At 42.8% G+C, this 15,126-nt stretch overlaps 1 protein-coding gene across 2 annotated transcripts in view; it reads left to right on the forward strand.

Moving 5' to 3' along the window:
• Positions 1-777: 777 nt before the first annotated feature.
• Positions 778-15,126, forward strand: part of GPM6A (glycoprotein M6A) — a 171,402-nt gene continuing 157,053 nt past the window's right edge. Inside the window, exon 1 of one of the 2 annotated variants that reach the window (XM_053402620.1) lies at positions 778-903. In XM_053402620.1, the coding sequence (XP_053258595.1) occupies positions 900-903 (4 nt within the window). In that variant the 5' untranslated portion in view covers positions 778-899. The remainder of the gene's footprint in view (positions 904-15,126) is intronic. The other variant, XM_053402618.1, reaches the window with a different exon arrangement.

Here is a 15,126-nt window from a genome sequence, read left to right on the forward strand (position 1 = left end):
GAAAGCAAGCAAGCAGAGGTGGTTGCAACTTGGGTACAGTCCTTGCCCCCTGGGTGCCTAGAGAGAGCAAGAGAGAGGAGTTAGGAGCAGCAGTCACCCCCCTTTCTTGCTTGATTACAGACCCCCAAGCTTAGAACAGCCTCCCCCAACCTGGTGCCCTCCAGATGTGTCGAACTGCATCTCCAACCCTCCCCCATCATTGGCCACGACAGCTGTGGCTGCTAGGAGTTGTAGTCCAACGCACCTGGTGGGCACCAGGCTGGGGAACGTTGGCTCAGCGGGTGAAATGCCGCAGGGTGTCTCAGCGTTTCTCCCAGGGGGATTCCTGGTTGGAGAGTCCTCCTGTCTCTACTTCTTTTTCCAGGTTCTGCTGCCGAGCGTGGGAAGCAAGGAAAGTTTGCTCCCGCTGTTCCACCACGTCTCCTTACTAGCAGCAGCAGCAGCAGCAGCAGATAAAAGGGGCCGCGCTCCACATGCCCCCCCCATACTTCCTCAACTCCTTGCACAGCTCGACCTTGGCTGTGTGGGGACCCAGAAAGCAGCCTGGCTGCGCTGGCTACTCCCGCCCGGGCGACAAAGACGAAGAAGCGCCTCAGCAGCGCGTCCGCTGTCCCGCTGCTCTCCCGCCCAACCGAGAGAAGTTGGGCGGCAGTTCCCCAAACTGAGGCGGGGGCTCCGCCTTGGCGACCCTCCCTGCGGCCGCGGGACGAGGCAGGTGGGCGTGGGGGAGGGGCTTGGGGACCCGCCTCCGCTCCGCTGACGCCGCCGGGGCGAGGGACTGGGGGTGGGGGCAGCTGGCGAGGCGCGGCTCCTCTCGGGGAGAGCGCCGGAGGGTCGCTGAGGGAGCTGCTGCTGCTGCTGCGCTGCAGGGGGATCCGCGTGGAGCCGAGAGAGGCGACATGGGTGAGTTAGTCCCGAGGGGAGGAAGGAGGAGCCCTCGTGGCGGAGAGACGCGCGAAGTTGGGGCTCCGGGGAAACTTCGACGGGAGTTGGCATAGACTGGGCAACTTCCCGCCCTCGGAGCAGCGGCGTTGCTGCCTGGCGCCTCGCTCGAAGCGGGACTATCCCGGGTCAGAGGCGGCTGCAGCGACCCCCGCCCCGCCTCCCCCCCCCCACGACCGGGGCAGGGGGGAGGCGTGAGGGTGGGAAGGTGGTTTTTGTCAGGGGACGTTATTTCTGTAACTGGTTGTCTATGGGCTGCGAGGTTAAAAGACTCGAAAGAAGGCGCTCGTCGCGGTTGCATTTACGGAGACCCGCCGTGAAATGGAGGACGGGGGTCAGTCACGTCCCTCGAAGTTGTAGAAGTAGAAGAAAAAGAGAGTGTTTGGGCAGGAGCAGCTCGCTCCGCTTCAGAGACCCAAGAAGCTCTCCTGGCAAAACAATAACCAGCAATTCTTTCCTGCCCCGCTCTACAGCTGCTCGTGCTACCACAGCCCTGCCTTCTGCTTGTTTTGTTTCCTTGGGTTTACTTGTTTACTAGCTCAGAGTGGTCTTTTGCTATATTCGGGAAAATAGCCCCTGGCACAATAAAAGTGGCTTTCTTACACTTTAGTTGGTTCTGCAAGGCTTCCCCGATTCCACCACACCATTGCTTTACAACAAAAACCGGAGGAAAACTAAGCAGGACATTTAAAAAAGTTAAAGGATTCCTGCAGCCAGTGGCGTAGCGTGGGTTGTCAGCACCCGGGGCAAGGCAAGTAATTTGCGCCCCCTAACCCGTGGATTTGCGCCCCCTAACCCGTGGATTTGCGCACCCTAACCCTAACCCCCACATGTTGCGCCCGGTGCTGCCGGCCCCCCTGCACCCCCCACGCTACGCCACTGCCTGCAGGAAGTTGCTGGATATGCACTGATTGGAAATAAGTAGGGTGACCACCCCAAAGTTTCCCCATGTGTAAACAGTATGCAGGATGCTAGCAGAACTGACACATCCACTAGGCAAAGTGAAGAGACTGCCTCAGGTGGCAAGATCCCCAGAGGCAGCAGATCCGGCTTCCAATGAACACATTCCCTGCCTATGTGGTATTCACGGCTGCGTCATGCTCCTTGGAGGCCATATCTGCCGCCTCCTTGCAGCTCCTCCAGTGCTGCCTCTGCAGGGCATCTGATGACTAGAAGGTGCTGCTGGTCTCTTCCCACCCCTAGGGAGGAACTGGCAAGGGCTGCGCTCTGGGGTCTACTGGGCTATGCACCTGCCTGGCATGATTCAAAGTGGACCCCCCCTGCCCCACACTGGCCTTTGATTGCCAGTTCATCTGCTGGGTAGGGATGATTTGATTTTCCAGCTTTATTCTTGGTGCATTTCTTCACTGGTGGTGCCAGGAACTATGACAACGTTGCCATTTTGTGGTTCACCTCAGGTGTCAAAATGTCTTGGTATGGCCCTAGGATAGGTTGTACTGCCTATTCCAGATTCCAACCCCCATCTGGCAGAACTTCCTTTGACTTCCTGGGGCTCAGTCTCACAGGTCTCCATGTTGTGGCCTGCTGCTAGCCTTCACCACTACTCACTCAGGAAGACTTCCTGTCTTAAGGAATGGCCTCACACCACTCCTACACGTTGTCCTATGATAACTACCACAGAAAATCTCTCTCTGGTGGCACCTCGCCTGAAAATCTTAGGTGGCATTCAGTAATCATTAGTGGCAGGCCTGGAACAAATTGTCCCAATTGCCCCATGTCCAGGTTTGTTAGCTCTACAGTTTCACGGTGCTACTAAGTTGTATGTGGAAGATGTACCGTATGTATGTATGGCTTGCTTGCTCAACTTGGCCCATCCTTCAGCTCAGCAGACACTCACTTTTTGCCTCCCTAGATCACTGCAGAAAGTATATATTTTTTAAAACACGCAGCCACTGAGTTCACCTACCCTTAAGGTGGCCCCTCACCAACCCACAGGAGCATCATGAGCGCAAATAATAATAAATATACATTTCAAAGGACAATAATCATGAATGTGCACTAAGAAGGAGGGGCCCTTAGTAAGCCATGTATATCTTGCCATTTGTCAGAAGGTTGCAGAACAGTTTACTGCAGAACAGCATAACAACCCCTGGATACTTGAGGTATTCACTCAGAAGGTGTGAGGCAAGCTTTGGACTTAAGATGTGTCATGTGAGACATGTGCCAAAAGTTTGGAGAGGAGCCCAAAATCTTCCGTTTACTAAATGTATTTACTGTAGTTGTGCAGGCAATCAGTAGGACTTTTCTGAATGGGTTTGAGGGTGTAGGCTCAGACCATTAGGGGTTGTTGTATCTAAGTAGCTTTTTAAACTTTGCTGTCTGTTGGTACAGGCTAGGTTTCCACCATTGATAAAAGGGCATTTTGCCAGAATTCTCCTGACGCTATGAAGTTATATAGTTCAGTGATGAATGTGAACAAATGTGCCAGAATTGTCTAATGAATGGTTTGCCAGGGTTTTGTAGTAGGATTGGCAACTTTCCCCTCTTGGCAGGGATTCTGCATAATGGGAACATTTGGGGTGGGTTTCTTTTTAAAACAATACTACTCCATTTTCCTTTTTGGGTTGCTGCATTCTGTACACATAGTCAGTGGTTGTAAACATATGGAAATTTGCAGTTAGTTATATCATGTGCAATACACACCCATGGTTGGTAGGCAAAGTTTTACTAATCGCTGTAGCCACATGCTGGGAAAAGGTTCAGAATACCAGTTTCTGATATTCTCTGTTCTCCCCCGCCGTGCGCTTAGTAATGTCAACCCTTTTCTTTCATAAACATAACTCAGTTTCCTTCCCTTGAATAATGAACCACCTTCCCTCCAGCAGCAGGTCTCATTGGAACAATAAAAGTGATATATAACACTTAGACTAGAGGCATCTTCTTTTATTAATGCTACATTAAGAGCATTCTGCCAATGGAACAAGCAGTCTTGGGAAGCATAGGACCCAACTCCTAGGGGCTGAGGTCCCTCCCCCCCAATAAAATATTTGAGGGGGCCACCCACCCAAGTTGATGGACATTGCCATTCAAATGGTGTGTGTGATTGATTATGCTGGGTGGGGCTTACCTGCCCCCCATATTTTATTCAGGTTGGCACCCCTGTTGGGGATGGATGTGGAATTTTTTTTGAGGTTCAGCCATGTATTACATTTCTGCTTTCAGAATATGGACCTTGTAGAAACAAACCCCTTCAACTTGTGTGGGTGTGTTTATGTGCAGTATTATGTGCAGTGTTTATGTGCCGACTAAACATTAGGAAGAACTTCCTGATAGTAGAATGGACTCTCTGGAAGGTGGTAGACTCTCCTTCACTGGAGGTTTTTAAGCATAGGTCAGGTAGCCATCTGTCAGGGATTCTTTAGGTGTGATTCCTGCATTTTAGGGGGGTGAACTAGATGACCCTTGGGATCTCTTCCAACCATACAGTTCTATGATTTGTTGTCCACTATGATTAACTAGGGTTTAGGCTACAAAAGCTAAAACCAGAATAGCCATGGATTAGCTGATAGTCCATGAATAGTCAAGGACTAGATATCTGAGTTTTCCTACTTCTTAGGTCCTATGCTTATATGAATTTAATGCACTAATGACCATTGCAGTAGGAAAACCTTAAGTTAATAAAACTAATTTTAATGGAGATGACTTGCATGGCTCTTCTCCATTGCTTCCCCCATTCGGCCTGCTTTGATTTGTTTTTCCTCTACTAGGAAACATCCCATCTCTGGAAGCAAGGCAACAGTTCACTGCTTCCAAAGAATGTCTTGGGTCTGAATGTAGTTCCAAGATACAACAAGTACTGCTGGAGGAGAAAATCAGATTATACTTTTTCATGCAACAGTGCCCATAAACTGTGGAATCTAGAGTATTAGTTATAAAGAAAAAGGACAAGGAGAGGGGTAACAAAGTCAGCTGCAATTTGTTCGTAATGATTCTTGCCTCTTTTTATTCCTCTGTGTCTCCAGTACTTGATGCCAGCATGCATGTAAATTTTGACTGACAGTAAATCACTAAGTATTGTAAAGTCTTCCTGCTCTAGTGGCTTAGATGTTGCCAGGATACATTTTCTGAAGATAGCTTTTCCTGGGCCAAAACTATTCTGCCTAGATAATATATGAATTTCCTAGAACAATAGTTCCTAAATGTGTCTTTCTCTCTCTCTAAAAAAAAAGGCCTATGGGAGAATTTATGCCTGGCATGGGAGATACATGACATGATCTTTTGACATATTTTCCTTTGCTCCAAAGCCCCTGGCCAGGTGAGGGGGTGTGTGCTAAAGTAATGTGGGGAAGTTACAGAAACCCTCCTTCTCAAAGTTTGTTAGCTGGCTGCAGGTGGGGAAAGGTGTAAATACAGGCACTATGTCTGTTCTCCTGATGGTGGTTATTAGCAACTTGTGGGGTGATTTTGATAAGGGAGTATCACAGGGGGAAAGGGTTAACCTGTTTCCCCAGTCACAGTTCATTGACTTGAATTACCAGTACCCCCTTTCACAAGTGCTTCAAAGTAAATAAAAGCCTTGTGATATTTGATCACATATGTCCTGCCTCATGAATAGTGTGGTCCTAAAACCACAATCCTACGGGCATTTACCTTGGAAAAGGACTGTAACACACACACACACACACACACACACACACACACACACTTGATATAGCTTTTAATCCATTATTGGATTAAATATTCATGCATTCGCATAGAAACAGGCATGGAGGGGGGAAATGCTTTAAAATAATTTTTACTCGTGTTTCATCAGCGACTGTCTTGTGTGGAAAAATGCTGTCAATGTATTTTGTATGTACTCACATTAAGAGTAAATTTAAATCTGCTTTCTGGTTTTGAGTACTTTTTACACTCATTAAGGTTTTCAATAGATTATTTTCCTATTAAGTTAGATAACATAGGAAGTTGCATTGTGCCAGGTCAGACTGTTGTTCCATCTAGCTCAATATTGTCTACACAGGCTGGCAGTGGCTTTCCAGGGCTCAAGGCAGGGGATTCTGCCAGCTGTACCTGAAGATGCTGAGGATTGAACTTGGGACCTTCCATATGCAAGACAGATGCTCTGCTACAGAATTACTGTCCTGTCCAATTGATCGTCTAAAACTGCAATCCCAACCCCACTTACTTGGGAATAAACCCCAATGAACTCAATAGGACTTGCTTCAGAGTATAGGACTGTGTTGTAAATGTTGCAGATCTTAGTGAATAAACATGTGTAGAATCTAGTGGCATATACCGGTAACAAGCATCCATTTAAATTCCCCCCTGCCATACATTTTATTATGGTTAAAGCATGTAGCCTCCAATTAAAGTGTTGCCTCTGAGTAAGTCATACTTAGAGTAGACCCATTTAAATAATTTGATTTAATCATGATTAACTGGTCTGTTACCATGGCTTAAACAGAAGCAACCCAAAGGCTGATTACATCTGATGCAGTGAAAGTAGAAAAAAAATGCATGAAATTTATACCTGTTTAGTTCTTCATGGCGGGCTGTGTGTGCTTTAAAGAAGCATTCATTTCGGCACCATGTGATTCAGGAGAAGTTTAGACAATCTGGCAAAGGAATTGGAAGAGCTCTCAAAGGATCATGTAGGGAGACTTTCGGGGTGGCGCCATCGGCAATGGCAGACTCCCTCTGAACCGGAGGGACCAGCTCCGCGCGAAACGGGTCTTTTCCGCTACGGCGAAGCGGTGACCCTTTAAAAAATCACAGGCGGAAGCCTGTGACCATGGGACTCGGCGGGCACCTTTAGCGCCCCCCCAACCCGCAAAGGAACCCATTAAGGGGCTCCGAAGCGAAGAGGGGGAAGTGGCGCGGTGCTGTGAGTCTACTGCTTTTTCCGTGGAGCGAAGCCGCATAGCCATTGCCGGAGAGTGCTGCCTTTTTCCTGGGACAATTTGGATCTAAAGAATCACCCGTGAGTACTTAAAACTCGAACAATTGGACTTTAAATAAGGACTGGCCAGGAGAGAGGAATTGGACTTAAAATTTATTTCAATTTGGTACTGAAACGGGAAGGTCTAAACAGGAAGTCAGCCTTCCGTTTCTTTGTAGTCAGAATAAAGCAAAGACAATGTAACTAGAGCTTAGAAAATCACTTTTAAAGGATTGGCTTTCATCATTTAAAATGTGGAACCCCCCTTCGGTAGCAGGAGAAGAAGGGGGATCTTCTTTTTTCTTTTTGGACTGTTTAAACCTGCAGAAGTGAGTTTAAAGTAAAGTAACTTTCCACCGTCCTGATCCTGGAGCGGAGTGTCAGGACTGACGTTTGAAGCTCATTGACCAGAGACAAATGTTTTTGACAGACAGCTAAAAGAAAAGTAACATAGTGACTCCATTGTTTCCTTTCACATTTTAAAGGAACAAATATTGACGGAATACCTTAAAAAAGAAACTTTGTTGCTATTGTTCTTAAAAGAAAGAATAAACAGAAGTTTTCCCCCTAGAGGGAGACTGTGAAATTGTAACCAACTTCAGGAGCTTGCAGCTGTTACAGATTACAATCGTGGGAAAGGACTTGTGACCTTGAAGGACAATGTTTTCAGAAGCTCTGTTGGGTGCTTTCTGTAAAATAAATGCCCTATTGGATCAGCTAAGCCAGAAGACGGATTTGATGACTAATGCGACCAGAAATTTTGAACAGGCAGTAGGAAACTACATGGAGCCTACCCAGGAACTAAAACAGGAGTGTGCTATGACAGTACAGATGAGTGAAGAGGATACTGCTGAATCCTGGGTGCCAGAAATGGAGGGAGGGGCGGCCCTGCAGGATCATGAGCCTTTGGATTTGATAAATGAATTTGGAAAAAACCAGATTTGGAAAGATAAAGTCTGGTTTGGTTTGGAAATGGGGGGTTGGACTGACCCTCCCATGCAGGGATGTTTGGACTCTCTGAGTCTGGTAATGGGCCGTCAGATGTTTGGAGCTGTGGGGGCTTTTAATTTTGGAGGGAATCTGAAACAGGTGTTTAAATATCACATGGAGTTTAGTCTGGACTATGGAAATGGGGCCGATATGCTGAAAAGCGTCAAAAATACTACTAAGCTGGAGTTCCCACGAGTGAAAGGAAAATATGAAGAAGAGTCGCAGAAGGGACATGGAAGAGACTTGAGGGCCTCGGATATAAGGATACCAGGTTAATGCGCTAGATTAATGGGACAAAAAGGACTGACAAAATCCGGGACCAGGAGGAAGGGACGCTGGATGAAGATTGGATTGTTTTACTTTTCTTTTTTTTATCATTAGGACTGTTTTAAATAATTGATGAATGTTAGAAAAATGTTGAAATGGAACTACTTGGTTCTAGCAAAAATGTTTAAAGAATTAGGTTAATGATATGGTTATGAGAAGTTGGTAAAAATAAGATTTAAGTTTTAAGGTTTGCTATAAGACAAGATGAAAATAGATTAAGATAATGTAAGGACAAAATATTATGAACTATGGAAAGGATTTGCTGTGATAATTATTAACCAGGATACAAGAAAGGGGAGGAGGAGGAGGTCAAAGAAAGAAGGTAATGAAAGTTAGAAATTTGAGAATGATGGATGTATTTTTTCTTTCTATTTTTCTGTTTTGTCTTTTTTATAATTTTAAATTTTTTTTTAATAAATATTATTTTTAAAAAAACAAAGGATCATGTAGGCTGGGAAGAGGGAAAAAATGCAGAGAAGAAAGTTACAAAGTTACTATATATTTGAAAAAGGAGACAACTGGTTGTTTAGTCTTGTCTACTAGCCTGGGAAAAGAAGTGATGAGTTTAGATTATAGAAAGGAGATGTAATGTAAACATCAAGAGAGAAAGAGAGAAAAATCATAGCTTCGGGATCAGTTTAGCAATGTAATAAATTACCTTGGAAAGGAAAATAATATTCTTCCTTGGAGTTTCAATTTTATTTTAAAGTTGGATAAGCATACATTGGGGTGGTTTGTGTATAGGACAGGGGGACCCATACATAAGCTCTTAATTCTGTGTCTGTTTGGGCATAACATTGCAACTGAAGTGTAGTATTTTCATTGTTCCAATGACAAAAGTGCAGATAACACATAATCAAGAACTGACAACGTAGAACTTGCTGTGTTTTACTATATCAATTGTACCATTACTGGTGTTATCCAGACAGTGTTTGCTTTTGATGCCAGACGTACTAACTTTGAAACCTCAGTAGCTTCTTATGTGAATTAATTTTCAGATCTAAACATGATTGCATATTCAATGCAATCTCTTCGTGGTGTGTAAATCATGCTTTTCTGCCTCTCCTGTGTTTTTCTTCTTGAACCACTCTAAGCTCTTATAACGATAGCATGTAGTATGTGTGCATGCAAGGGGTTTTGTTTGTTGGCAGATCTCTAGTTAAGTTTTTTTTAAAAAACAAAGAAAACCACAAACTTGTTTACAAAAGAAGCACACATTTTATTCATATTAAAAGACTGAAATGTTGGGATTTTACTAGAGTTAAATATGCACACACTATTGCTTTTGCTGATAAGTTGTGTGGTACAGTCCCTAAAAGAATGAGTTACAAATTTGGCCAACCCCACTTTGAATCTGGGCCTTGCAGTGAACTAGCTTATAGGTCTTAGGCAGGGCACCCCCCCCCCCAGTCTTTGGCCCCCTTTCTGCTGTATGTGGGTTGTCTATGCAATTGGTTTGGGTGGGCAGACATATGTAACCAGCAGTAATATTGTGAGTAGCTCAGCAAATCTGTGTCCATTACAGTGGTACCTCGGGTTAAGTACTTAATTCGTTCCGGAGGTCCGTTCTTAACCTGAAACTGTTCTTAACCTGAAGCACCACTTTAGCTAATGGGGCCTCCTGCTGCTGCCACGCTGCTGGATCACGATTTCTGTTCTCATCCTGAAGCAAAGTTTTTAACCCGAGGTAATATTTCTGAGTTATCGGAGTCTGTAACCTGAAGCGTATGTAACCTGAAGCATATGTAACCTGAGGTACCACTGTACTGTTATTTCATTGTTTCCTTTATGTATTAAAAATATAATTATAGACTACCTTGCTGATCTGTAAGTATTATAGCAAGAAAATATATGTAAATTGTTTTGAAAATTTTGAAAGAACTAGTGTTCATTATTGTTACTTTTATTATACTTTGTCATGCAGATCGCTACAAATGACAAGTTAAACAGCAGCATTTCAATTGTCCCCTTTAACTTTGTGTTTACTCTTGCACAGTGAATTCTTGTTGCAACAATATCCAAAGCTCCCTCCTCTGAGATATTACTCATGCCTTTTTTCACCAATTGGAAACTGACAGACATATGTTTACAATTGCAACTCAGCAAAGTCTCTGGTGGGTATTAAAATATGTTCTGTCAGGACTAAAAGTTATGTACAAACAGTAATGCCTATGCATAGCTTGGTATTTAAATCTTCATGGAAGAAAATTAACATATTAACTGGTGCCTGCTCCTGAGTACTAAGTGCTGCAAGATCTTCACCCTTGGCAGAATTAATATATGTTGCTGTTGCCTTGGTTGGAAATGAATCTGGAGCTCAAGAGTATAGGAAATACAAGTTATGCCATTACCGATAAAGCACGACTCCTTTGTGTTTAACTTATCAAATCCCCTTAGAGCAATTTGCAGTCCTTTGTTAGAAAGCTTTTGAAACCTTGCTGGTGTGCCAAGTTCAAAAAGAACTTATTTCACTGCATATGTGTTTGTCCTGTGAAGTCCCCCCCACCTTTGTTAAAAATAATAAGAAAGGATTGATTCTGAAAAGTGCTTTGAAATAGCAGTACTTTCTTCAGCAGAGCCTCTGTCTTCTGCATTTTGAGCTGCCTTCCTAGGCTATTAGAGAAGATAAATGCAGATTACTGAATTTATCTCTTTCTTGTAGTGGAATATGCAAAAAAGACAGGTTTTTCTTTTTAACCAAAACTGCAAGTTAGGCTTTACAGTGTGCATGCACACAAAAGCTCATACCAATAACAAACTTAGTTGTCTCTAAGGTGCTACTGGAAGGATTTTTTATTTTGTTTTTTCTTTCTTACTTAAAACACATCTCACATGTTATTCATTACATTTTTTTTTAATATAAGCAGTATATAAATGAATAAAATAAATGCAATTCCAAAGTGGGTCACAAATTAAAACAAATCTGGCTATGTCATAAAAGAACATAAAGGTATTTACAGCTAACAGCCGTTGGTGCTAAAGTCCACAGAAAGCCTGGCATTGAAAGTTTAAAAGAGTAGGCACTAGCCATATCTCAAGGGAAGGGTGTTCAAAACCTGGAGTGCCACCACCGAGAAGGCTCTCCTGCATATTGCTAAATATTTAGCAGGTCTCAGCTAAGAGAGCCTCCCTCAGCCAATTTTTTAAATATATTTTTGGTCTGTACAGCAGAAGGTGTTCTCTCAGGTATCCAGGTATCTCAGGTATTAAAGGGTTTTGTACGTCAATGCAAATAGCTAGAAGCAGGCAACCACAGGCAGCCAGTGTAGCTGTTTTTAGATGTGCTGTTAAATGTTTGCAGTAAGGCACCCAAGAAAGAAACCTTGCCACTACATTCTGAACTAACTCAAGATTCTGAACGAAGTTCAAGGGCAGTCCCACAAAGAACACATTACGTTAGTCCAGTCTTGAGATTATCAGTGTGTGGATCACCAGTGATGATAAAATAAAGTTTTACATGTCACAGTTTGAAAATCATGGCAAAGGTTATCCCAGCATCAATAAAACTAAGCTGCCTATCGCATTTGACATGAATAGAAAAAACCTCTGTGCTTGAGTAGAATGGAGCTTTTAATTCATTCAGAAATGCAAACAAATCCTCCAGTTTTCTCACATTCAATTTAGTTATAATGTAACATGACTATAAGTAGCCAGAAGTTTGGGCTGCCATGTGAAATTCATGTCCAGTAATAAAATGCATTCCTTAAGCAACTAGCTGCATGCATTTGCTATCATGAAATCTTGCTCTGAAGAGTTTCCATTTGAAACTGAGAGGGCATGGAGAATCTGTGCAGTGTAACTTTTCAAAACTTTGCATTTTTGCTTCCTGTTTTCATCATTACATACACATGTTTTCAAATATATTTTACTCAATTAGTTTTGATTCATACCGTTTAGCTCCAGTCCTTTGTCTTTATAGCTAATTTTCTCCAACTAATGCATGGAAATGATCCCCTGGCTGAGAACCACTGCTCAAAATGTCTTTCACAACAGGCAAAATATACCCTTCAGCCTTTGGTTTCCTTCCACTCTGAAAACCTTTTGTGAAACAAAACTCTTGCCATTAAGTAAAAACAAATTACACAAAAGCAATATAGCAGCCAGCTGAAAAATAGGAGTTAATTTACATGATATGTAGGACGGATCTTGCATGCAGAAAGCTGGTTTCAATTTTAAAAAAGATTTGCTTTTAATGTGCTTAAGTTACACCTGTTTGTAGTTGTCATTGCTATAGAAGTAGTATTGAGTAGTACACAGTGCAGTAACTTGCAGGAGTTCAATGCTGCATTGTGAGGAAAATGTTTGACAATTAAAAAAAAAGCAGTGGAAAAGAATCCATCTGCACGTTAATTTGTACAAATATGTGAACCTGTTGTTCAAAGTGGTAAAATACTTTGAAGTACTCTGTAAAAAACAGACTACTGGCAAGTGTACCCAGCTGCCCCACTGCATGGGCCCGACTCTTGCTGCCTCTGCAGGACTTTTTCATGACAGCAGCAGAAAAAGTGGCCAAATTTAGCACCCCAGGTTTCTATCAACATGTTCCTTATGTTGATCCTTAAGCTGCTCTTATTTTGCATTGTTGTAACTATTCTGCACAGTGGTAATTTTGTTAGCAACTTTGAGCATGACAGTGACAGCGATGGATTTTAATCAAACTAGGCACTAACAAGGGTTGATAATGACTGTGGCAGCTTGGAGTGGAAGGAAATAATGTGATGATTTGCTCTTCCTGCCTTCTTTTTTGTTACCTAGAATGAACCTAGATGGTTTACCTTAAAAAAATGGACAAGAGTTGTGTGTGTTTTTTTATTTTGATACTATTATTCAGTCCCTTTCTGTTGCAGGAAACCAGCAGTAAAAATAAATAAACAATGTATCACAATTCATTCCAACCAGCAGAGGGCAATATACCTTTATGTACTAGTTTCATATTGCAAACTGGAGCTACGTGTGAAATTGATTGTTATTTTGTTCTTCCCTTTTTTGAAGAAGAAAAAAAAGCAGACATAGTAAAAATAACTTGTAGACATTACTATACTTTAAAACCATGGTAGGTTTCTGTCTTAATCCACTGAAAATGAAGCTTTTCATAATTTTTTGCCTGATTGGTATAGCGGCTTGGGACTATGGTCTCTTGCATATCTATCTGTCAATTTTTATAGTCTTAGAAATTTCACAAAAGGGAATCACAGGCTCCATCAACTCACTCAGTCTACACAATCAGTTTCTACTGCTTGACCCTTGACATTTCCCTCATGCTTTCTTGTTCTCTACCTCTCAATCTCATCTGAAATAGGACTTTTGCTGCCCTTTCATGAACTCAAAATCAGCTGCCTGAGGTGATCCCCTCACTCTGCTTAACAGTAGGACTAGCCCTGAATGGAGATATACACACACTCCCAATGTAGTTTTAGCTTACACATCTCCGGTGAGGGGTGGGGGCAATGTGGGAAAAGCAAGTGTTGACCAAGATGGGAAAAATGCACACCACACTTCCTTTTGAAGCTCTTCCTGAAGGAATTGTTGGTGTTAGGAGATTTTCATAGATTTGGTTTCATGGGTACCCAAGCTTGATTAGAAACTGCTGCCAGTAATGGCGGCTTGGTATGTGAAGTGTCTTCCTGCCTCTGTCAAACATCTCTGCAGTCACATTTAATGATGTGCTTCCCCTCCGTTAAACAGCATGTCTAGGCCACTTGCCACCCATGCTGCTTGCTTGCTTGCCTACCAACCTGCCATTTGCCATGCTGGAGTTGGGGTGGCTGCCTTTTCTGTGGGGTGTCTGCATGTGAGTGTGATAGTTTGTGCAAGAATAGGGACAGTTCCAGGGCTCTCCATGTCATGAGCAATTTATGAATGCTACACTTCCTGTGGGGATTGCATATGCTAATTACATACTCATTTTAAGGATGTCTACCTTGAGAACAAATGGTGGTGTACAAAGATTACGAGGGAAATGTTCTGTTCAGTTAGTGCCTTTCTTGCAGAAGCGGCTGCCTGAGATTGCAGCTATAAAAGATACTGGCCTAGATAGACTTGACTAGCCGATAATGCAGCTTTATATTCTTCTGACATTTTAACAAAATATGTTTCTTTTTTACAATCTTAATGGATTTATGTATATCCATTGACTATGAGCAATGTTGAAGCTTCTTTTTTTTAATCCCCTGAAGATCATAATGAATTTTCAGAGACAGCAAAAATTAAATGAGTGTAATTAAGTGTAAATTAATTTCTGAATATCATGCGTACTGGATTCCCATGTTGTCTGAAAGTCTTTACCAGGCTCAAACTATATGTTAAGCTAATCTTTCTTCCCATGGGTGAAGAAGCAGCTTGGGAAGAGTGATTTTAAGCTGCAAAAAAAGAAAAAGAAAAGAAAAGAGAGACTTGGAGGGTTAAGGGTTAAGGCTTAACCTTTAAGCAGTCTCTCTCAGCATGTGGCATGGTTCACTGCAGAAGTCATCCCAAGCTATTTTGCTGTGTAAGCACCTTTCTAGAGAACATTTGTTCTCTGCTTGTAGCCCATTTAGGAACAGGACTATGTAGGATGAACTGTGAAATAGACAGTTCTGGTGTCTATAGGTGAATCAGACCCATATTATCATATTATAAAGAAGACTTACAGCATCTTTTTCATCTGCACTGCAAACCCACATTTGGCAGCCAAACGCAATAGCAAATAGAATGTTGTTTTGAACAATGTCAGGATACATTATTCTAGGCCCTTCTATCGGCCGGCCTTGGCTAGCAAAGATGAGATGACTAGGGCTGCTATGATATGACTGATCTTTTATTTTTAAGTTACTGAAATCTCTCCATGATCAGCATAGTATATTTTCCTTCTGAGAGTTAAAATAATATATATATGACTGAAAATGAAATTGTAGGTAGGTACCAATGGAGGCCATCAGCGAGAGTGGTAGGTCCAACTGCTGCATATAAAAAGGCCATCTAAGTGCAAA

This window comes from Podarcis raffonei, chromosome 9 (genome assembly GCF_027172205.1).
Source record: "Podarcis raffonei isolate rPodRaf1 chromosome 9, rPodRaf1.pri, whole genome shotgun sequence".
In the NCBI taxonomy this organism is placed as follows: domain Eukaryota; kingdom Metazoa; phylum Chordata; class Lepidosauria; order Squamata; family Lacertidae; genus Podarcis; species Podarcis raffonei.